General features: G+C 40.6%; 1 protein-coding gene across 2 annotated transcripts in view; it reads right to left on the bottom strand.

Moving 5' to 3' along the window:
- The window catches only part of ATP8B4 (ATPase phospholipid transporting 8B4 (putative)), a 393,898-nt gene that overhangs the window by 172,931 nt on the left and 197,518 nt on the right, over window positions 1–23,449 (bottom strand). For both annotated transcript variants that reach the window (XM_089670310.1, XM_089670311.1), the window contains one exon: window positions 7,049–7,119. In XM_089670310.1, coding sequence (XP_089526436.1) covers window positions 7,049–7,119 — 71 coding nt within the window. The remainder of the gene's footprint in view (window positions 1–7,048; window positions 7,120–23,449) is intronic.

The raw sequence follows: 23,449 nt of genomic DNA, 5'->3' as shown, positions 1-23,449 counted from the left end.
GGGAGCTAGAAAGTAGGAGGTCTTGTGAGGAGCAAAGATTACGGGTAGGGTGGTATTTGGGTATCAGGTCGGTGAGGTAGTTTGGGGCAGCGTTATGAATGGCTTTGTATGTCAGTGTTAGTAGTTTGAATTTAATGCGTTGGGCAATCGGAAGCCAGTGGAGGGATTGGCAGAGGGGGGTGGCGGATACGGAGCGGTTAGTAAGGTGGATGAGTCTGGCCGCTGAATTCGCTGATAGACTGAAGTGGGGAAAGTCTGTGATGAGGTAGGCCGGTGAGGAGGGAGTTGCAGTAGTCGAGTCGTGAGATAATAAGGGAGTGAACGAGTTGTTTAGTAGTGTCTGGGGTTAGGAACGTATGTATTTTGGAGATGTTGCGGAGATGGAGCCTGCATGAGTTTGCCAACGGTTGGACATGGGGTTGGAAGGACAGGTTTGAGTCGAGAGTGACACCTAGGACTTTGGCTTGCGGGGTGGGACTGATGGTGACGGTGTTGGTCGTGATGGAGAGGGTGGGGGGCACGGGCTGGGGGGAAAATTAGGAGCTCAGTTTTGGAAAGGTTCAATTTGAGGAAATGGAGCGACATCCAATCTGATATGTAGTTCAGTAGGTGGGTGATACGGGTGGAGACTGAGGGGGTGAGGTGAGGGGTGGAGAGGTAAATTTGCGTGTCATTGGCGTAGAGGTGGTAGTTGAAGCCGCGGGAGTGTATCAGTTTGCCGAGGGAGGAGGTGTAGATGGAGAAGAGAAGGGGCCCGAGGACAGAGCCTTGGGGGACCCCAACAGAGAGGGGGAGAGAGGGGGAGGTGGTGGCGTTATAGGTATCGCTGAAGGAGTCATGCGGTATTTTAGTAGTAAAAACCATGCGGTGATGTTTCAGCTGTCAGCGGGGTTCCCCACTGACAGCGGAATGTAAAAAAAAAAAAAAAAAAAGAATTGCCGGAAATAAAATAATAATTTAAAAAAATGGTGTGGGGTCCCCCCCCCTCCATCCATGCAAAGCTCTGGGGTCTGGTATGGGTTTTGAGGCAACCCCCATGTCAAAATTAGAAAAAAAGAATGGTGTAGGGTCCCCTCCAAAATCCATACCAAACCCTTAACCGAGCATGCAGCCCAGTAGGTCAGGAAAGGAGGACAAGCGAGCCCCCCCCCACCCCTCCTGAATCATACCAGGCCACATGCCCTCAACATGGGGGGTGCTTTGGGGCAGGGGGGGGGCAAGGGCCTCTTTTCCATAACCCTGGCCAGTGGTTGTGGGGGTCTGCGGCCGGAGGGCTTATCGGAATCTGGAAGCCCCCTTTAACAAGGGGGCCCCATGATCCCCCCCCTCCCAATTGAATGAGTATGCGGTACATGATACCGCTACCCATTCACCAAAAAAAACCTGTAGTGTAAAAAAAGACAGGAGACAGTCTTTGACTAGTCCTTTATTAAAAGAAGAAAAATAAAACAAAGTCACCTGAAGTAGATCTAAAGTCAATCACGATGCCCGCCACCACAGCCGACCCGAAAAAAGGAAAAAAAAAAGGCTCCGCTCATGACGCTGGCTCCCGCTGTCTGACTGCTCCGCCAGCCTAACAGTTCCTAAATATATAAGGCTGGGGCTACCCAGTGACATCACCCATGTGACCCTGCCTGCTTGTGACATCATCTATCCAGCATGCCCCGGTTGATGACATCACCGAGGGCAGGGTCACAAGGGTGATTTCTTCTTTTAATAAAGACTTGTCAAAGACTGTCTAATGTCTTTTATTACACTACAGGTTTTTTTTTGTGAATGGGTAGTGGTATCATGTACAGCATACTCATTCAAATGGGTGGGCAGGATCTTGTTAAAGGGAGCTTCCAGATTCTGATAAGCCAGGGTTGTGGGGAAGAGGCCCTTGTCCCCATCAACATGGGGACAAAGTACTTAGGGGGGGAGCGCCAAAGCACCCTCCCCATATTGAGGGCATTTGGCCTGGTATGGTTCAGAAGGGGGGGCACTCGCCTGTCCTGCCCCCCCTTTCCTGACCTGCCGGGCTGCATGCTTGGTTAAGGGTCTGGTATGGATTTTGGGGGGAACCCCACGCCATTTTATTTTCAAAATATAATTATATTTTTTATAATTATTTTTTAATTGCCAGCAATTTTTTTTTTTTTAATTCAGCTGTCAGTGGGGAAACCCGTTGACAGCTGATGACTCATCGATTGTTAAGGACAGGGAGGCCACCCACTCCTTAACAACCCATGACAGTTACCAGTTATACTGCATGCCTGGACCACTAGTTAATTACCGCTAGAATTTAATTATTTTTTTCCTTTTGTGAGTTGACTAAGGTCTTTTTATGCGGTATTTACCGAGTCTGTTTGCTATTTTCAGTAAATACTGCATACTAGCAATGGTGAATTGACATTTTCAGTATCACATGTGATGTGGTCATGTGACTGACTTAGCTCATGTGATACCCTTTAGTGAATTATGCCTATTATGCATAAAAATGATTTGATCAAAATACAAACTTGTCTAATAATTGCACACAGTGTAGAGTTCAGCTTTAATTATAAATATTACCATACAGGATAAAGTTTGGTGAGAATAAAAAAAATGTAATGAAAGTAAATAATTTATATCCTGTTTTATGAAATAAACATGGAAAGGTAAAACAAGATGTCTTACATGAAGAATACGATCATAGCATGCTATTCTAAGAGATGTTATTCTGCTATCCGGTGATGTGGCAATTTTTATCTATACAGTCAAGGATGTACTTGCTTTGTTATAGCGTCGCAAGGACTTTCTGGTAGGAGTCTATAAATGGCCATTTCTGCACAAATTATGCAGGTATGGTCCACTGCTGTCACCATCAGCAAACTTGTCATGAGAAATGCCATGCAGCCCCGAGTGGAGTGCTTACATGTAGACAGAAAGTGGCTGTATAGAGATCACCAGCATTGAGAACTGGCCCCCAAGGTAAAAAAAACCTCTGTGTCCAGGATCTCCCTCACTCCTGCATCAATCAAAAGAAAAAGAAAATGCCAATAAGTAGGAATTTATATGCTCACTTTAAAATCGATGGATTAGATGGAAAATGCAAGAGAAAGTAGATAACCATACTGAACATACAAGTGACTGAAAAGGTAATGGCAATAACAAGCCAAAAGGTGTACCTAGAAATACCTTTGTGTGGATGTTGAAATGCAAAGTGGCTGCTTCAACAAAAGAAGGAGCTACACTACGATGGCAAATATACGATGGCTGGTGTCATAGTTGATCATGAATAGCTGTATAGCAACTACAGATGCAAAAAGGATAAAATGGCATGTTCCTTGACTGTAATGGATAGGCGGGTTTAGCTCTGATTTGACTATTGTACACATTTACACTAACCATTTGAGGCACCTACTTAGAATAAAATCTCTGCTGGCCATTTTATGGCCTCAAATAATAATTCTGATAATTCAAGCTGACAACTGAATACTAACCAATGACATCAAAGCACAGGGGAACAAGTAAATATAAAAAGTCATATACAGAACTTTGCCAGTGTCTTAACTTATACAGAACTTAAAAATAATGCCATGAACAGTTTTTGTTCATCAAGAAACTTTATAGAAAGTATTGAAAACAGAACAAAATGACATCAATATTTGGTGTTACCACCCTAAAATCACCAATATACAGTAGTACATTAGATTATAGGTTATTATATGTAGTTTCTGAAGCTCAAATTCAGCGCTGAAGTGTAAGAAAGAGATCTTCAAGGCAAGGAGGTACATTCACTGATCTAATTGATGTGGTGCTCAGTCTGCTCTTGGCTTTGCAGCCCTCTACAGATAGGCGAAATCTATGATCCTAAAGAACAACAAAAAAGGGTGTATTAGCCTAGCACATTATCTCAAGCACCATCTATTAATAAAAAGTGTTTTTGAAAAATACTTACAAAAGCTGTACATGGATATTTAATGAATCATGTAGCTGGGTTTCATGAACTTTAACATCTTGGAAAACCAATGTGGAAGACTACTTGACTTAAAGCTGTTTCATAACCTGTTCCTCAAGAGTTAGCTTTCTAGCTGTTTTGTGGGGTCTTCCAGGCCCTTGAGGTTCAGGAGACCCTGCTACACAATTTGTTGAATGTCAATGTGCTCACAGCTTTTGTGAGTATTTTTATACACATTTTAATCATAAATGGTGCTTGAGCTAATGTACTAGTCCGGTGGGTCCTTTTATTTTAGCGCCTTTTTAATTGGTACTTGCATTGTTCCAAGCATCCTGGATTACTTGTCACAATTCCACCTCTAACTTAAAATGCCTTACTGACTTTTCTTCTGTCTCCCAGGCTGGCTCAGTGATGTTGACATCGGGGCCATATAATCTGTTGAAAGATTCATTTTTCTTTGTGTTGCAGCTAGTTATGTATGATTTGGGGTCTTTGCCATTCTGCAGAATGAAGTTGTAAATGATCAGATGTTTCTCTGGTGTCAAAGCATGATGAATAAAAATCTTCATGTAATTCTCCACAGTGAGGGGGCCATACATTTTGACTACATCACCAGCTCTGTTCGTAGATATGCAGCCCCAAACAGGGAACCACAGTGCTTCAATGTTGCCTGCAGGCATTCATCCATGTACTGTTACCATTTTTACTGGTAAAACTGGTTTCTGCTGGAGACAAATTTGACTTATCAGGCCAGAGTGCCTACTGCCACATGTCTACCCTCCAGCCCTTGCAGAAAAGTTGCTTGGCTTTATTTTCATCTTGGAAGCTTTTTGATCACAACACTTTCACAAGAACCAGGGGAGTGATAAAATTACATCGCACTGTAGGTAGATGTAGTAGATTATACCAGTTCTGTGCCAGTATTAGTGCCAGACATCATTCATTTCCATGGGAAACAAGCTAGATGTATTTCTTGTTTGCTGCACACAGTTTTCATGGCCAACCACTGTATTGATCAACCTAAACCTTTCCAATAAGTTTCTGCCACTGTAGAAGAGCTTGGACAGTACAAGGAAAAGCCACCTGCTTAAGAGAGACCTTGTTAATGGATGACCTCTTGTAACCTGTTGCTATGCTTACTTTTGCCATGGTGCGGGATTTAAAATTGAAACCCCCATGTCTATCATGATCTTAGATATAATTTTTTCTTAGACGGTTTGGCTCAACCTATCCTTTATGTCATTGATCATAACAACTAAACATAAAACAAATGCCAAAATAAACAAGCCTACCATAATTTTGCTAGATAGTGGTCTATTAATATGTTATTTTTTAAGGGCATTTAAAAATCTTATTGTATGACTTTTAATTCTTTCATTGACAGTCAAATGCAGACATAAAATGACTATCTTATACAAATATTTGGTTAACTACTGTATGTAAAGTGCTTGTGACTTTTGCACATTATTGTATATTTACTAAAAAAAAAAGTTTTATGCCCACTCTTTCCAAAAAAATGGAGTAAAACAAAGAATTGGTGTTGTGTTGTATATGTACAATGCTGTGATTTTTTTTCCCATACTTGTCACACTTAATTCAGATCAAACAAATTTTAATATTACACAAAGATAACCCGATTAAATACAAAATGCAGTATTAAATGATGATTTAATTTATTAAAGGAAAAAAAAGCTGTCCAAACCTGCTTGGCCCTATGTGAAAAAAGTAATTTCCCCCTAAACCTAATGACTGGTTATGCCACCCTTGGCACCAACAACTGCAATCAAGCATTTGAGATAACTGGTGATGAGTCTTTCACATCACTCTGGAGGAATTTTGGCCCATTATTCTTTTTGAAGCATGTTTAAGGGCATGCCACAGCATCTCAATTGGATTAACATCCGAACTTTGACTAGGCAATTCCAAAACCTTTTGGGGTTTTTTTAGCCAGAGGTGGACTTGCTGGTATGACTCAGATCATTGTCCAGCTGCATAACCCAAGTGCACTTGAACTTGAGGTCACAAACTGATGGTGCTACATGCTCCTTCAAGACTTTCTGGAAGAGTGCAGAATTCATGGTTCCATCAATTATGGCAAGACATGCCAAAGCAGCCCCAGGCCATCACACTACCACCACGTTTGACTATTGGTAAGATGTTCTTGTTATGAAATGCTGTGATAGTTCTACGCCAACTTTTGTCTCATCAGTCCACAGAATATTTGCCCAAAAGTCTTGGGGATAATGAAGATGTTTTCTGGCAAACGCGAGACAATCCTTTGTGTTCTTTTTTGGTCAGCAGTGGCTTTCGCCTTGGAACTCTCCTATGGATGCCATTTTTGACCAGTCTCTTTCCTACTGTTGAATCATGAACACTGACTTTAACTGAGGCAAGTGAGGCCTGCAGTTCTTTAGATGTCGTTCTGGGATCTTTTATGACCTCCTGGATGAGTCATCATTGTGCTCTTGGAGAAATTTTGGTAGGCCAGCAGCTCCTGGGAAGGTTTACCACTGTTCCAAGTTTTCTTCATTTGTGGATAATTGCTCTCACTGTGGTTCACTGGAGTCCCAGTCTTAGAAATGGCTTTGTAACCCTTTCCAGACTAAATTTCTTGAAAATCACGGCACGATGTGTTGCTTTTTTAGATCTTTTAGCGTACTTCACATTGTCAGACAGATTCTAAGTGATTTCTTGATTTAACAGGTCTGGCAGTAATCAGGCCTTGGTGTGGCAAGTGAAATTTAACCCAGATTTCCAAAAATGTGCTTAATCACAGTTCATTCATTATTTAGCAAGGGAAGGTGGGGGAAATTAATTTTCACATAGGGCTAGGCAGGTTTGGACAGTTTTAATCCCCTAATAAATGAAATCATAATTTAAAAACTGCACTCTGTATTTACTTGGGTTATCTTTGTGTAATATTAAAATTTGTTTGATGATCTGAATTATTTAAGTGTGACAACTATGCAAAAAAAAAAAAACGGAAGGGGCAAATACTTTTTCACTTTTGTGTATTTTTCTTTATCAGTAACCTAGGGAGAAAAATCAAATGTGGTTTTCTAAATACAGCAAATCATATATAAAAAAAACATGTAAAATTGAATCAAAGACAAAAAAAAACCTCACCCATCAAGCTCAGCTGTTTCCACGTAACACAGGCCATGTGGTTCACTGCTGGAGAGGAGGAGCAAGTCAGCCTGTGAAACAGATAAGTATCTGGTTTATACGTTTGGCTGAAATATTTCATTTGCCACAGTAAATAAGAGAGATCCCTTGCAGAAGATTAGTGTCAGGCAAAACACTGCTATCTGTTACAGGACTGCTGAGGTTAACACATGATTCATTTTGTGTACAGTGGCCAATTACAACGTTTCATTGTTTACCAAGCTTTACTTTATGAGTCTGGAGTGACCGCGCCCTCGACATAATGATGAGAACAACCAGTCAAAGTAAAACATTTTAAAGGAACGTTAGTGAATATAGGCCATGTGAAGATGTATTATATTTCAGTGACTCTACTGTGCCATTTTTATTCATATTTGGTATGGTGAGATGCATGACTTTAGGCAGCGGACAGCCATCATGTGATTAGTGTAGCCCACTTGGCACCCATTCAACATACAGAACATTTTATACTTTCTCCCTCCCACTAAGAATTCAATGCAACATAAGAATATAACCATTCCACTGAATTACTTCATTCTTGTCCTGTCCCTTCGGGCAGCATCTGTTTGCCCTACAGATATTCTATTCTGCATGTCAAAGACAACCCACAAGGTATAGAGCTTAAATAATGTAATTCGACTGCTTTTACATCTTTATAAATGAAGGTGGTATTAAACCCCAAACCAAAAAATTTAATATATTGCAGCTTACCAATCCTTAGATGTGGTGGCTGCATTAGTTTTCTTCTTAACACTTTCGTTCCTGTACTTTTTCTCCTCTATTTTCCCCTGGTGATCTGGCCAGTAACACACCTACTGTATTAAAGTGCCTCCACTCTGGATGAAGGAGCACAGGGGCACCTTTGGACATCAGGATTGACAGCCGATTCACACATGTGCGTTCCAGATTTCAAGTTCCGTTTCTTCAGTGGTTCAGGTCCAGTTCCAAACTGTTTTTTGTGACACACCTGGTGATTATACTGTTCACAGGTTCAGGGCAGGTTTGGATACGGTTTTGCAAAGCTTTTTTGGTTTTGTTGAGGTGAAGAGCTGGGAGGGGGGGGGGGAGCAACCTGTGCTAAAACCTGATCCTGAACTGAAATCCTGTTCACAACTGATGACATGTGCGATTCATAAGCAGTTCCCATTGAAGTCAATAGTCTGTAAACCACACCTGAACTGGACCACACTGCTCGGAAATCGCACTTGTTTTCGAACATCTGTGAACAGGCACCATAGGAAGCAATGTTATTTCACATGATGTGGATTGGATGTGGTTCGAACTGCATCCAATCCGCACATATGTGAGTCGGCACTGTACTAGCAGATTTAGATACACTAACAAATTGAAGCCAAACTCCAGCTCACACTGCAGTTACAGCAACAGTTTTTTTCCTTTTGTGATAAAGGTTCTAGATGGATAAATAAAAACTGATCATTAACTAAGTTTAAAAACAAAAAACTGATCATTGTAAGCATCCGTCGGTATTAAATGGTCTGTCTCATCCCTCTAACTGCTACATCTGCAGGAGAGGTTAGTCTGATGAAAAACAACAAACTTACTGGCTGGATCACCAGATGAAAATAAAGGACAGAAAGCCTAAAAAAAAAAACTAATGCAGCCATCACGTCTAAGAATTGGTAAGCTGCAATATAATGTTTGCTTTTTGGTTTAATACTGCTTTAAGACAAATTTTACTTTGCTGTTATATAGGCTATTGTACACTTCAGCAGAGTTACAGATTTGTCGTAATCAGCATCACCGCTGATAGTCTACCATCCAATTGTATTTTAGCACTCCTTAAATCTTTAGAACAAAAAAGACTCATAAAAGGAAAAACGAACAGCTAAAGTTGGCATGTTAATCTTGCCTTATGCATGTTCTCTGGTGCCATGACATTAAAACAGCCAGATGATAAAGCTATACAGACTTTTGCAGTATGACTCTTCTGCCATCTTTTGGAAGTAATACAGTATAACAAGCTGTACATCTAAAAGAAAAATGTAATTCCCCGATCACATAAGAATACCAGTACCTTCAGAATCTAAAAGATACATTGTTTTAAACAAACTCTTGCTTTTCTCCAAAACATGCAGCCTAAGTAGTGCTGCAACTGATAAGCAAATTCTGATCAAAGATTAGTAGTTAAAGCAGTACTAAACCCAAAAGCAAACATTTATTGTAATGCAATTACCAATTCTTAGATGTGACGGAAAAGGAAAAAAAAAAGGTTGCTGAAACTGCTTGTGTAACTGCAGTGCAAGCTGGAGCTTGGTTTCAATTTGCCAGTGTATCTAAATTTGCTAGTACATCTAACACTCCCCTCCCCCCAGACTGACAATACTGCTTTCCAAAGGTGCCCCTTCATCCAGTGTGGGGGCACTCTAATACAGGAGGTGTGTTACTGACCAAATCACCAGGTGAAAAAAAGCCTATAAAATTAAAACTAATGCAGCCAACATATCTAAGGATTGATAAACTGCAATATATCAGATTTTTGGTTTTTGGGTTTAATACTGCTTTAAGCTCTCGTCCCCATCTCTAGTCACATGTACAGTATGCCTACTGCCCTGCAGAAATCTGAGGCATTTAACTTACAGAAATTGCAGAGGTGTCAATGCAAGCCTAAATTCACCTTCTCTGAAATGGCTGCACCAAATGAGAATAACCCGTCTAGTGTGAGAGACTGGAATATAATTTTTGCATACTGTAAATAAGAGAGGTTTCAGAAGTTTTAGCATGGCAGAAAAGGAACTAAAATTCTAAAAAGTGAAGGTCAGTAATGGCAGCTGACGTTATCATACATCAGGGACCTTTTAAAGAAAGGCTACAAACCATCAGCAATTATTGTTTGTACCAGATAATATACTCTGAAATCTAGAATACCACGTTTTACATTCATATATTTACATTGTTAAAGAATTGGGGTTGCTCCTCATGTCTTACTTTAATTAGGTTCATGACATATTGCATGTAATGACGTTCACATTTAAAGTAAATGCACGACGGAATGATAAGTAACAGACATGTACCCATCAGATTTCATTAGGTTCACCCTCCATATTGGTGCTGGTGACCATTCCATATGTGCAACAGACACACTTTAAATAGATTATCTCATAAAGTGATTAGATGCTGATGCAAGCAAACAAACATATACCGGGGTAGGGACATAGCAGCGTGCTATGAAATTAAGAAATGACTGCTTCCATAGAAAACTGATTAAACAAATGTTTTGCTTTGTGATACAGGCCCTGTAAAGTGCACCTATTAGCCACCTTAAATTCTTAAAAGTAAAATTCCCCCTATTAAATATGAACCCTTATTTGCTATAGATACAATCTTATGGCACAAGGCAGTTGCATATGATAAGGGGTCCTCCTGAAGGCTAGGGGGTCAGGCTGCTGATAACAATGTGAAACGTTTTTCATGAAGAGGAGAGTTTTCTGGCACAAAACTAACAGTATGAAATTTTAGGCAAGACTTCTACTGTTTAAGTGTTTAAAATGGATGACATGTTTACTTTGTGATTAACATTTTTTAAGGGCTATACATGAAATATATTTATAAAGCTTCATCGGGTTAAAGTGGTTGAAAAGGTAAAAGGTTTGGATTCTGCTGTTCTGGATCAGAACACTCAATCTTATGTCTGGGTTTTGCTAGACACCTGCAACCTGTCCAAGTACACAGATGTGCAGTGTCATTATATACTTCGGTCTGAGGATAGCGCAGAGCTCCTAGTTTGGAGACTGGGATTGGGGGAGACGGAAGATCTCATTGAGTGGTCCAAAAACCCATTCAGAAGCCAAGAGACAGAGGTCTCAATTCCAGGAGTCAGGTCAGCTACTATTGGGGTGTCAGGAGAACCCCATCCATAGGCCATAGGTGGGCCGTGCAGAAGGGTTCTGTGACTAAAGACTAGAGAGGCAAGTAACGAGGAGAGCTGGACAACACAGTCTGAGAGACTGGTAAGAGGTGAAGCGTGGTACTGCCATTGAAGCTGAGTGAACTTATGAGCCAGGTGGCTCGGCATTTTTCCAGTGGATGTATTACTGCTAAAGATGAAGATTTCCTGCGTGGGAAGTTACTCGTTTTTAAACTTTTACTTTCTTTTAAATAAAAGTGGGCTACCAAGCCCTTTAAAAAAAGTTCCTGTCTGCCATGGACTCACTAAATTAACACATCTACTACGAAAGTTAACCACCCCATGTCACAATTGGTGGAGGATGTGGGCACATTGATAGTGTGATGAGAAGAGTGTGATGAGGCTGAAACATTATGGGTGGAACTGCACATGGGGGTGTGTACTACAAAGGTAATCGTTGGGAGTTTGTTATAGGTCACCCAGTGTTATGAGGAGATGGAAACACAGCATCTTGCACAGATCGAAAGGGCTACAAGGGCTGGGACAGTGATAATAATGGGGGATTTTAAATACTCAGAAATTGACTGGAGTAATGACAGTGCAGGAACAGTTAAAAGGGCAAAAATGTATAAACCTAGTACAGGACAATTTTATGGTACAGTTCATAGAGGCCACAACTAGGAATGATGCAATGCTGGACCTGGTAATCTCAAACCATGCAGAGCTTATTACTAATGTCCATATACAGTTGCAAGAAAAAGTATGTGAACCCCTTGGGATTACATGGAGTTTTGCATGAATTGGACATAAAATGTGCTCTGAACGTCATCTAAGTCACAACAATAGAAGAACACAGTCTGCTGAACATAATACTACACAAACATTAGATGTTGCCATGGTTTAATTGCACATAACATGTAAACATTCACAGTGCAGGGAGGAAAAAGTATGTGAACCTTTGGACTTAATAACTGGTTGACCCTCCTTTGGCAGCAATAACCTCAACCAAACGTTTCCTGTAGTTGCAGATCAGACCTGCACAACGATCTGGAGTCATTTTGGACCACTCCTCTTCACAAAACTGTTCCAGTGTAGCAATATTCTTGGGATGTCTGGTGTGAATCGCTCTCTTAAGGTCATGCCACAGCATTTCAATCGAGTTGAGGTCAGGACTCTGACTGGGCCACTCCAGAAGGCGTATTCTGTGCTGTTGCAGCCATTGTTTTGTTGAATTACTTGTATGCTTTGGGTCATTGTCCTGTTGCATCACCCATCCTCTGCGGAGCTTCAGTTGGCAGACAGATGGTCGTACGTTTTCCTGCAAAATGTCTTGATAAACTCTGGAATTCATTTTCCCATCAATGACAACAATCCATCCAGGCCCTGAGGCAGCAAAGCAGCCCCAAACCATGATGCTCCCTCCGCCATGTTTTACAGTGGGGATGAGGTTTTGATGTTGGTGTGCTGTGCCTTTTTTTCTCCACACATAGTGTTGTGTGTTCTTCCCAAACAACTCAATCTTGGTGTCATCTGTCCACAGTATATTTTGCCAGTAGTGCTGTGGAACATCCAGGTGCTCTTTTGCAAACTTCAAACGTGCTGCAATATTCTTTTTGGACAGCAATGGCTTCCTCCGTGGTGTCCTCCCATGCACTCCATTCTTATTTAATGTTTTCCTTATTGTAGATGTGTCAACAAAAATGTTAGCATGTGCCAGAGATTTCTGTAGGTCTTTAGCTGACACTCTGGGATTCTTCTTTACCTCATGCAGCATTCTGCGCTGTGCTCTTGCAGTCATTTTTACAGGACGACCATACCTAGGGAGAGTAGCAACAGTGCTAAACTTTCTCCATTTGTAGACAGTCTGTCTTACCGTGGACACATGAACATCAAGGCTTTTGTAGATACTTTTGTAACCCTTTCCAGCTTCATGCAAGTCAACAATCCTTGATCGTAGGTCTTCTGAGAGCTCTTTTCTGCGAGGCATGGTTCACATCAGACAGTGCTTCTTGAAACCAGTAAACCCAAAACAGGTGTGTGTTTTTTAAGGGCAGGACAGCTGTCAGCAACACATCCAATATCATCACACTGATTGGAGTCAAGGTTGGCTCACTCCTGGCTCCAATTAGCTCTGGGAGAAGTCATTAACCTAGCGCCTCACATACTTTTTCCTCCCTGCACTGTGAATGTTTACATGTTATGTGCAATTAAACCATGGCAACATCTAATGTTTGTGTAGTATTATGTTCAGCAGACTGTGTTCTTCTATTGTTGTGACTTAGATGACGTTCAGAGCACATTTTATGTCCAATTCATGCCAAACTCCACGTAATCCCAAGGGGTTCACATACTTTTTCTTGCAACTGTAAAAGAACATTTGGGTAGCAGTGACCATAACATAATTTCATTTATTGTTAGCTGTTAGCACATAGGAAAAAAATAAAACCGCTCAACTTTAAGAGAGCCTATTTTCCAAAGCGGAGAGAGCTGTTCTCCAAGACTTAGACTGGGAGGGAATATTGGAATCGATGAACACAACACCAAAATGGGAGTTCTTCAAAAAGACTGTATGTGAACACACTGCAAACTATATTCCCATGGAAAACAAGTTTAAAAGGCTAAAAATCAAACCTATGCGGCTTACGGCAAAGTTAAAAAAGCTATAGATAATAAGAAAAGAGCTTTTATTAAATATAAAAATGAAGGAACGCTATCATCGTTTAAACATTACAAAGAATATAACAGAATATGCAAATAGGAAATCAAGGCCACAAAAATGTAAAATGAACCACAAATTGCAAAAGATAGCAGGACAAACCCCAAAACATTTTTCAAATATATTAACAGTAAAAAGGTCCGGTCCAAGCATGTAGGCCCTTTACAAAATAATCTAGAGTGGGTGACTGGGGACAAAGACAAGGCAAATTTATTAAATACCTTCCTTAGCTCTGTGGATACAAATTAGCATGGGGGAGCTCTTATCCATAATAGGCATGGTATTGACACAGCCAAAGATGATCCTCATTGGCTCACAACTGATATGATCCAGAAATATTTAGGCAGATAAAGGTGAATAAAGCACCCACAGGTCCCTAAAGAATTGAGCTCTGTCATTTCAAAGCCATTGTTTCTCATTTTTAGGGACACTTTAATGACTGACACTAGTACCACTGGATTGGTTTAAGGCCAATGTGGCACCTATATTTAAAAAGGGGTCAAAATCTTTATCAAGTAATTATAGACCTGTTAGTTTAACATCTATAGTTGTGAAGATACTGGAGAGTTTAATAAAAGACCACATAGATGAGTTCTTGCTGGAAAAAAATATTTTAAGCAGCAGACAGCATGGATTCATAAAAGACAGAAGTTGTCAAACAAATCTGATTTCTTTTTATGAGGAGGTGAGCAAAACCTTGGACAGAGGGGTGGCGGTGAACGTGGTATACTTGGATTTTGCAAAACCATTTGACACAGTTCCCCACACATGGCTAATGTGTAAGGTAAAGTCTACAGGCTTGAAAAAAATCAGTTTGTAAATGGATAGAAAACTGACTGTATTCAGAGAGTAGTGGTTAATGATTCATACTCTGAATGGTCTAGGGTTGTCAGTGGTGTACCCCAAGGTTCAGTGTTGGAACCCTTGCTTTTTAATATATTTATAAACGATATACGGTCTGGGATTAAAAATACAATTTCAGTCTTTGCAGATGACACCAAGCTGTGCAGTGGAATAACGTCCTTGCAGTGTGGTACTGCCATTGAAGCTGAGTGAGCTTATGAGCCAGGTGGCTTGGCATTTTCCAGTGGGTGTATTTCTGCTGAAGCTGGAGAATAACGTGGAAAGTCATATGTTTGTGAACCTTTTGGGGATACCAAGCCCTTTAGAATAGTTCCTGTCTGCTAAGGACTCACTAAAATATCACATCTACCACAAGAGCTAACTATCCCATGTCACAGTGGTTGTAAACTCTCACATATACCCAGTGAAGTGAATGGCCTCAGGTGATACACAGAGACTAAACAAATACATCTAAATAAGTTGTACCTGTCTATGTACAGCCATCTGTCCCCTACATCCATTCAAAGTCTAGAATTTACACATGATTTTTCATCACTGAAAAGCAGGGGGCAGAGAGCTGAAGTTACATTCAGTGAGAAGTGCTTTGAGAGCTGACAGCATGGAAGGGACACCCCCTCCTCCCTTCACACAGCACACAGGAACAGAACTGAAGCCGTCAATCACAGGCTGTGCCCTCCCATCACCGTTTTTCTCAAGGTGTCAGGAAAACTTGTCTGAAGCGACTCATGCAGACAGCAGAGGAACAAGGCAGCGGACAGAAATGACACTTAGTGCTCTAGATTGAGACATGCACACATAATAGAGGGATGTGCTTTGCACATAATTCAAGTCAGAGGTTTACAACCACAGTAATGCATTCTATGCATTAAGGTAAACAATCTTTTAAGTGAAGCTTCCCCTAAATACTCACCAGTTCAATCTCGGTCCAGTGCTGTGCACTCTGCAGCAGCTCTTCTTCCCTCTCCCAGCTCTCATAGGCTGTCAGTCAAAACCTGGGAGCAAACAGCAGGGGGCAGGGTCGAGCCAACCTGTATTTCTGAATAGACACAAACAGCTGGCTTGGAAGCGAGTGTCCCCACAAGAAGCAGCTTCCTATGGGGGAACTCAGCAGGGGCAGATAAGTATGACATGTTTGTTATTTTAATTTAAAAAAATAATCTTTTAATATCACGTTAAGTAAACCAAACATTTCAGTCTATTTGTGATAAACATATAATAATTGTGCCTATCTTCATTTTAAAACTGTAACTCCAGCTTAAACCGTTTAAGTTTTGGAGTTGGAAGGTAAGACCACTATCACTGGGACAGAAAGTGAGGGTAATCTTCCACCCAGAGGAATGAAGATAACAATAAAAAAAAAAAACCTAGCAGAAATAGAAGCCAGGCTGCAAGCAACTTTCCAACTCTCCTACACAAGGCTGAATGCTGGAATCTTTATACTGGAAAGTTCTCTTCTCTATTCAAAAAGACTAGACTGCTTTGATAGAAACATTCTGGATGGCTCTCATTCACCCAAACATCATGCTGTGCAGCACAAATGAGAACATCCCGCATTCCAGATTCTCTGTGCTATCATCGCTACTAATCGGTATATGCATAAATTCTTCACTTTGCAAATCACAAATAAGTCCGCAATGTGCTTTGCCTTTCCCCAGGTTGTTAGGACACTGGCGGGTGCTGGCTCCCTAACCACCAGGAATCCTCAAGCAAGAACCTGTCACATTTAGCAGTGGCAGTAATACGATTAAGCACTAATAAGTGATAGTAAAACCACAGCTCAATAGTCATACATATTTGTAGTCTCTGCTGTACTGTAAAACATTGTGAGCTAAATTCATTAAAGGATACAGCATGTGGTATTTGGGTCACGTGAAAAATCTCCCATCAAAACCGAGACCCTTATGCGATCATGCAGCCCAGCAGGCCAGGAAAGGGAAGGGGGGCGAGTAGCACCCCTTTCCTCTCCCCCAACCATACTAGGCCACACGCCATCAAAATAAGGGGCAGTGCTTTGGGGAACTCCCCCCCCCCCCCACACACACACAAAGCACCTTGTCCGCATCCTGATAAGGACAAGGGCCTCTTCCCCACAATTCTGACCTGGTGGTTGTGGGGGTGACTTATCAGAATTTAGAAACCCCTTTTACAGCTCCTCAGATACTGGCTCCCCCTATGTGAATGAGTATGGGGTACCCTCATTCATTCACCCAAAAAAGGGCCAAAGTAAATAAAAACCCGGAATCAGTTTTTCACAAATCCTTTATTTAAAAAATATAACGCCCCCGAAAGTAAATCCAGCATCAATCACGATGAACCCCCCCCCCCCCCCCCCCCAAGAAAAAAAAATTTGGAAAAGAAACGAGCGGTGGGTTAACAAATGTGGGTGGTGGATGGAGTTTGAACACAGTTGGCACAGTGTTGCACCCACTCACGGGTGTTTATTAATCTGTGGCTCATAAGTATTACTACACTATATGTTTTTTTTGTTCTATATTACATTATGGTGACACATGAGTGCAAGCTACATTAGTGAAGGAGTGGATGAAGCATTCATTTGAGAGCTGGAAAAGCAGAAGTATTTCCATATGATGATTAACTAAAAGTGCTATTGCTGCACTTATCATTAAGGCAGCATTTGTTTGTGGTGAGCTGGTAATTCACCTGATTTTTTTAAGGAAGACCTAAATGTCATGTTATGAGGAATGAGTCTGATTATGAGAACGCACTTCTGCTGATATAGTGGGATTGCTATGCACTCAGATAAATGCTGTTTAGAGATGATTTTTGATTTGTATTATTTATAAGCGCTGCAATTTTTGTTAATAGTTCACATTAAAGTGTTACTAAACCCACAACAGTACAATTAGTCTGTATATGCAGTAAAGAATGCTTGTTATACTCACTGTAGAATGGGTTAATCCTCTGTATTGTGTAAAAATGCTGTTTGATCTTGGCTACTTTGATCCTCCCCTTCTTCCAATGCTTCCCTCTGATCTCTTGATAAGACATATCATGTGGGGACACTCTACACATGCTCAGTTTGGTGTGAATTGCTTTTTCTTGGGAAAGTGCATGTGATCAGCACAGGGCCACTCAGCACTGTTCAGACAGAAGTCAGGGGTTCTGCATCCTCCTAAAGCAGAAAGAAAAACTCCTCCTACAAGCTTTAACCAGTGCTCTGCTGAACACTGATTGAAATTACAAGACTGCTCTAACTGCTGATGAGAAAAGGTATTTAGTTTATATTACTAAAATAATTGCATTTAAATGTAGTTTGTACTGTGGGAGACCAGATAGAGAGGATCCTGAGTGTAGTAACACTTTAAGGGGTTGTATATAGCCCTGCATTGCAAGCTGCTCGTTTTTTCACTTTTTGAGTGTAGCGCTGGCTTTTATTCATTTTTTATTTTGAATCCCAACAAGTGTCACATCCATAGGCTCAGCTTCCAGGAGGCAACCAGGTTGAGGTCATTCATCACCTTCATGCCCTTTTCACTCACCTGGAGCAACTTCAGGCTTCTGAACCAATCGCTCCTGGAACTCCAGGATCACCACAACCTTCTCAAGGGCATCAGTCCAGTTTATCGATTACTTCCATGCTACGTCTACTAAGTCTGCCATGCCTCTCTAACAAACCAAAGGCATGCTGCAGTTTAGTGAATCACTGCGGCATCCATTTTTAATTGCAGCAGCAGAACCTCCCAATGGACATGCCAAAGAAGCATATATACAGTGCTGTGAAGAAGTATTTGCCCCCTTCTTGGTGGTTTTTTTCTTTTTTTTTCCTTTACATATCTGTCACACTTAAATGATTCAGGTCATCAAACAAATTTTAATATTTTCCAAAGATAACCCAAGTAAATAAAAGTGCCTTGCATTTCCAGTCTATACACTGTGTGCACAACAGCTTTGGTGCCAATCTTTAATTAGGAAATCCAAAAGAGTGTTATCGCAGGGTCCAGTTTACCTCATATTTCTGAAGGGGTCGCTATAAATCTTTGGATGTATCCCAACAGTTCTCTTCAGCCTACCATCTGCAATCCAATGGGCAAGCTAATAGAACTAAGCAGTCACTTAAGCAATTCCTTGGAGCACTGGTGCCTGCCCAGGACAACTGGGTTGCTATTCTGTCTTGGGCAGAGTTTGCCCATAATGATTACCATAATGCCAGTGCCCAAGATTCCCCATTTCACATAATTTAAGGCAAGCACCCATGCCTGTTCTTGAACATGCCATGTGCTCCTGAGATCCCAGTGCAAAACATAAATCAGGTCTGGCTCCAGGTCCACAATCGGCTTTGGCAAAAAAATTTGCTGACCGTAATCCGTTAAAGGTACCACTTCTTTACCTGGAAACAATGTTTAGTTGCCTACATGGAATATCCGTCTCAAGGTTCCTTCTATGAACTTACTTCACATTACATTGGCCTTATGAAACTAAAATGTTTCATTGGAAATCTCCCAAAACCCTTGAGATTAAAAAAGGAGTGGAAAATGTTTGAAAGGCTATTAGAAACACGTAGAGATGGGAAACACGGTGTTACAAAAATGTATAGAATACTCACAGAATTAGAAACAGACACAAAGTTAATTTTTATAATAAATTGGGAAAGAGATATGGAGGTGGTGATAGATAAGGATCAACAGAATAAGATATTTAGATTGGTACACGAGAGTGTTAGTATGAGAGATGTTGAGATTAATTATAAATGTCTGACACGATGGCATATTACACCGAGCACTGAGCATAAGATGAGTGGGGAGAATTCAAAAATGTGTTGGAGAGGATGTGGGGAGGAGGGCACGGTGTTTCACATATGGTGGCAATGTCCAAAAATTCAGGTTTTCTGGAAGACAATAGTTAAATTAATAGAAAAAATAACTGGAAAGGACATAGGGTTAGACCCAACCATGTGTCTCCTACATAATGTTGTGACAACAGTAAATAAATATAAAGACTCAGGTGTATGGTACTACCTAAGTGCTGCAAAAGGGTTGATACCCAAGTTCTGGAGGAAGACAGAGGTGCCGATGGAGGAGGATTGGATCAATAGGGTAAACCAGATTAGTAGAATGGAAAAAACCTACTATATGCAGGAAGACAGGCTGGAAACATACTATTCGCGATGGGGAAAATGGGAAAAATCAGGATTGAAAGAGAAATATAGAAAATTTTAAACTAGGAAGTTATTTAAAGTCATTGGGCCTTGAGAGATTGGAGATCTTGCAGTGGGGATGGAGGGGGAAGGGGGGTCGAAATGGGTTGGGAGGGGAGGGAAAGAAAAGAGGTAATTAGAAGGGGCAAAGTAGAAATGTATTGATTATTTATATGTATTGTGTCTCTTTTTATGGAATTAAAAAAAAAATAAAAAATACATTGGCCTTATGTTATCTCCAAAAAAACCCAGTTTACTACAGACTCCACACCTGAAAATGTCTAACTATTTCCATTGGTTTCTACTCAAGTCATTTATTTTGAACAAATTCTCTCGCTCTTCATCTTTGGCTACTCCCTCTGCCAACCCACCTCAGAATATGTGATGTAATTTTCTGAACTCCAAAGTCTCTCGTGGGAAGCTCCAATATCTGACTGATTGGAATGTTCCAATGTGGAGTTCCAAGCATTCATATATTCTAACCTGTTTTCATATAGTCCCAGCATCTCTCTGCTCCCAGTGATTCTTGCTCCTTCTTTTCTATGATCCCAGCACTCCAGTGCTGCCAGAGACTAACTCTTGAGTACCCATGCTTCCTGCTCAGTGACTGCCTGTTCAGGTGAGCCAGAAGATCACAACCTAGGAATTGTCAGCAGCAAAGTCCATTACGCCTTGTGGGCTGGACAGTTCCTTAGTCCCCTTGCTTTTGCCTTTTGCAGCGCTGATAAATAATACAAATCAAAAATCATCTCTAAACAGCATTTATGCATAGCAATCCCACTATATGAGCAGAAGTGCATTCTCATAATCAGACTCATTCCTCATAACATGACATTTAGGTCTTCCTTAAAAAAATCAGGTGAATTGCCAGCTCACCACAAACAATTGTGCAGTCATACAACACTGTACCCAAACTAAAATTTTATCATTTTCTTCACATAACTAGAGCTTTCTTTTGGTGGTATTTAATCACCGCCGGGGTTTTTATTTTTTGTTAAATTAACATAAAAGACGGAAAATTTAGAAAAAAAAAACAAACACGTTTTTCTTTGTTTCTGTTATAAACGTTTGCAAATAAATAGTTGTTCTTCATAAATTTAGGCCAAAATGTGTTCTGCTACATGTCTTTGGTGAAAATACCCCAAATTAGGATGTATTTTTTAGTTTGTAGGAAAGTTATAGCATTCACAGACTATGGTAAAGATCTGAATATTGATCAATCCTGAAGTACTGACGGCCAATCTAATTTCTTGAGGTCCAAGAATGTCAGAACAGTACAGATATCCCCCAAATGACCCCTTTTTGCAAAGTAGACAGTCCGACGTACTTCATAAGAGGCATGGCGAGTTTTTTGAAGTTGTATTTTTTTTGTCATAATTTTTCGGAAAATGAAAAAATTTAAATTATTTTCACAATTTAATTTTTCATACTGTCACCAGTACAGTACAGAGTCATCATATAACTGGCATGGTGGTGATCAGGGACACTGACTGGTGACAGTATGAAAAAAAAAATTAAAATTTGTTTAAAATATTTTTTATTATTTTAAATTCTTTCTTTTTTTTAAGATTTTTTTTTCATATTTCACTATGACCAAAGTAGTACAATGTTACCATTAGTAACACTGTACTACTTTGGGGAAGTGATCAGTATTTTTTTTTTTTTTTTTTACACAATTTGCTTATAGCAAAGAATTACTTTGCTATAAGCAAGCATCTACCTGAATGACATCGATTCATTCAGGGTTTTTTTTTTTTTTTGTGCTTAGCTGTGATTGGCCCAGCTTGTGCATGTGATTGCTGTGACCATTCACAGCTAGGCACACTAGTATACAATGGATGGCATGAATGAAGCCATCCATTGTAAACAACTGTCATGTGACCTGCTGTGATTGGTCACAGCAGATGACATGGTACCGGAAACGGGGCCGGTACTCAGATCTGTCATCAGCCGTGTCCGAGGTACGAGGCCGGTGACAGAGCGCGCCGCTGCGCAGCTCTGCAGGCACGCAAACTGCACATGCCCGGGAGGACGCCATATGGTGTCCACTCAGAACGCTGAAGGATTTTGCCGGCCGCCAAATGGCCATTGGCCGGACGGCTAATGCTTAAGGAGTTTGGAAGCTCCACAAAATGCAAATTGCTACGCCTGCATCTATTTTCAAGAAATGAAATCCTGTTCACAAAAACAGATTGGAGTTGGAGTAGCGGTTTGATTCAAGCTCACTAACTGTTTCAGGCAATTCAGTCTGTGTTCATTGTTGGCAACTTTGTTCTGCAGTTTCTGAAGGTGCTGGATCATAATTTCTTTTAATGTGGTAGTAAAGTCAGGTTTAATATGTGTGGCTACCTCCATTGCAAGTATTTTTGAAGTCGATCACCAGGTTAGGTATAGGCTGTGCATCTGTTGTGCTCTCTTCATCTTCGCTGAGTGTGGCAGTCTTGTCTCTGTCTGCCATCTTGGATAAGCAGGCTCGATTTTCTATTTAGTGCATTGTTTTTTCTACAGTGGAGCTTTTGATATGAGCCTCACCAAAAGGCTGCCTGGTTACCCCTCCCCCTGGTTTTTGTACTGAAGCATGAGGACTGTTTGGAACTCTGCTGCTATGTGTCCATACTCAAAGGGCTCGAGAAATGGAAGTCCTATCCTTGTACTTTTTTAAAAAAATGCTTTTTTAATTACTTTTTTTTTTTTGTGCAAGTGTCATTTTAACTCAAGAAATAAGCATTGTTATCATACCACAGACGTGTTTCGATCATCAGTCACATCAATATCTTGTTACAAACTATGTGTGAATAAAAGTAGACTTATTTCAAATCAATCCCTTGTGTTTCCACCTCTTGCTACAGAGTCCACATTTTGCGACTGGATTATAGATTGTTTTCTACCCTACTGTATATGCTGAAACCCTTTCAATGTTGTTTATAACATTTTCTTTTCCTTATATGAGCAACAGTACTAAAGATAAAAACTTGCAAAAAGCCAGGCTATTTATTGCAGAAGAGCCATCCAATAAAAAAAATTTGCCTGGCTTTTTGCAATACTCTGCAGAATGTAAACAGGGCTGCACATGAGCAAGACCTCGTGGTTGTTTGATCAAAGGTGAGTATTCTTGTCTTTAGCTTCACTTTAGGTTAACCACCTCCAGTCCGGCTGTTGTATATAAATGGCCGGACGGTGGCAGTGCAGGGTCGGGTGGCCGTTTATAAATGGCTTCCCCGCCCCCGTTTGTGCTCGCTCCCTGGGAGCGCGCAGCACCACGATCCAGTGCCCGCTGTGTCCACCGGCAACAGTGGAACACCGATCGTCGTACAGGACCTCTGTTCGAGGTCCCGATCATCTGATCACTGATTGGCCAATCAGTGATCACATGCAGAGCAGTAAGCAAGATGTCACTTCTGACATCATTGCTTACTATGTGTGAAATCTGTGAATGAGCACAGAGGTCACATGGTACAAGGCTATTCACAACAGCCTTGTACCATGTGACAAGCTGTGACCAATCACAGCTCACACAGTATTTCTCAATGGCTGCAAGAAATTATTGCTTTTACATCCTTTATGGGTGTAAAAGCAATCAGTGTAAAAAAAAAAAAAAATCTTCATCACCCCCCACAAGTACAGTGTCACCATGGGGACACTGTACTGCTAGGGTGACAGTATGTAAAAAAATAAATAAATAAAATAAAATAAAAATTAAAAAAAAAAATTTTAAATTATAATTTTTGGTTATAAACTAATTTGGGTTCATTTTTTTTTTAA

Source organism: Staurois parvus, unplaced genomic scaffold, assembly GCF_062004578.1.
Source record: "Staurois parvus isolate SC_StPar_1 unplaced genomic scaffold, SC_StPar_1.0 ptg000089l, whole genome shotgun sequence".
In the NCBI taxonomy this organism is placed as follows: Eukaryota; Metazoa; Chordata; class Amphibia; order Anura; family Ranidae; genus Staurois; species Staurois parvus.
This window is presented reverse-complemented; position numbering and strand designations above follow the sequence as displayed.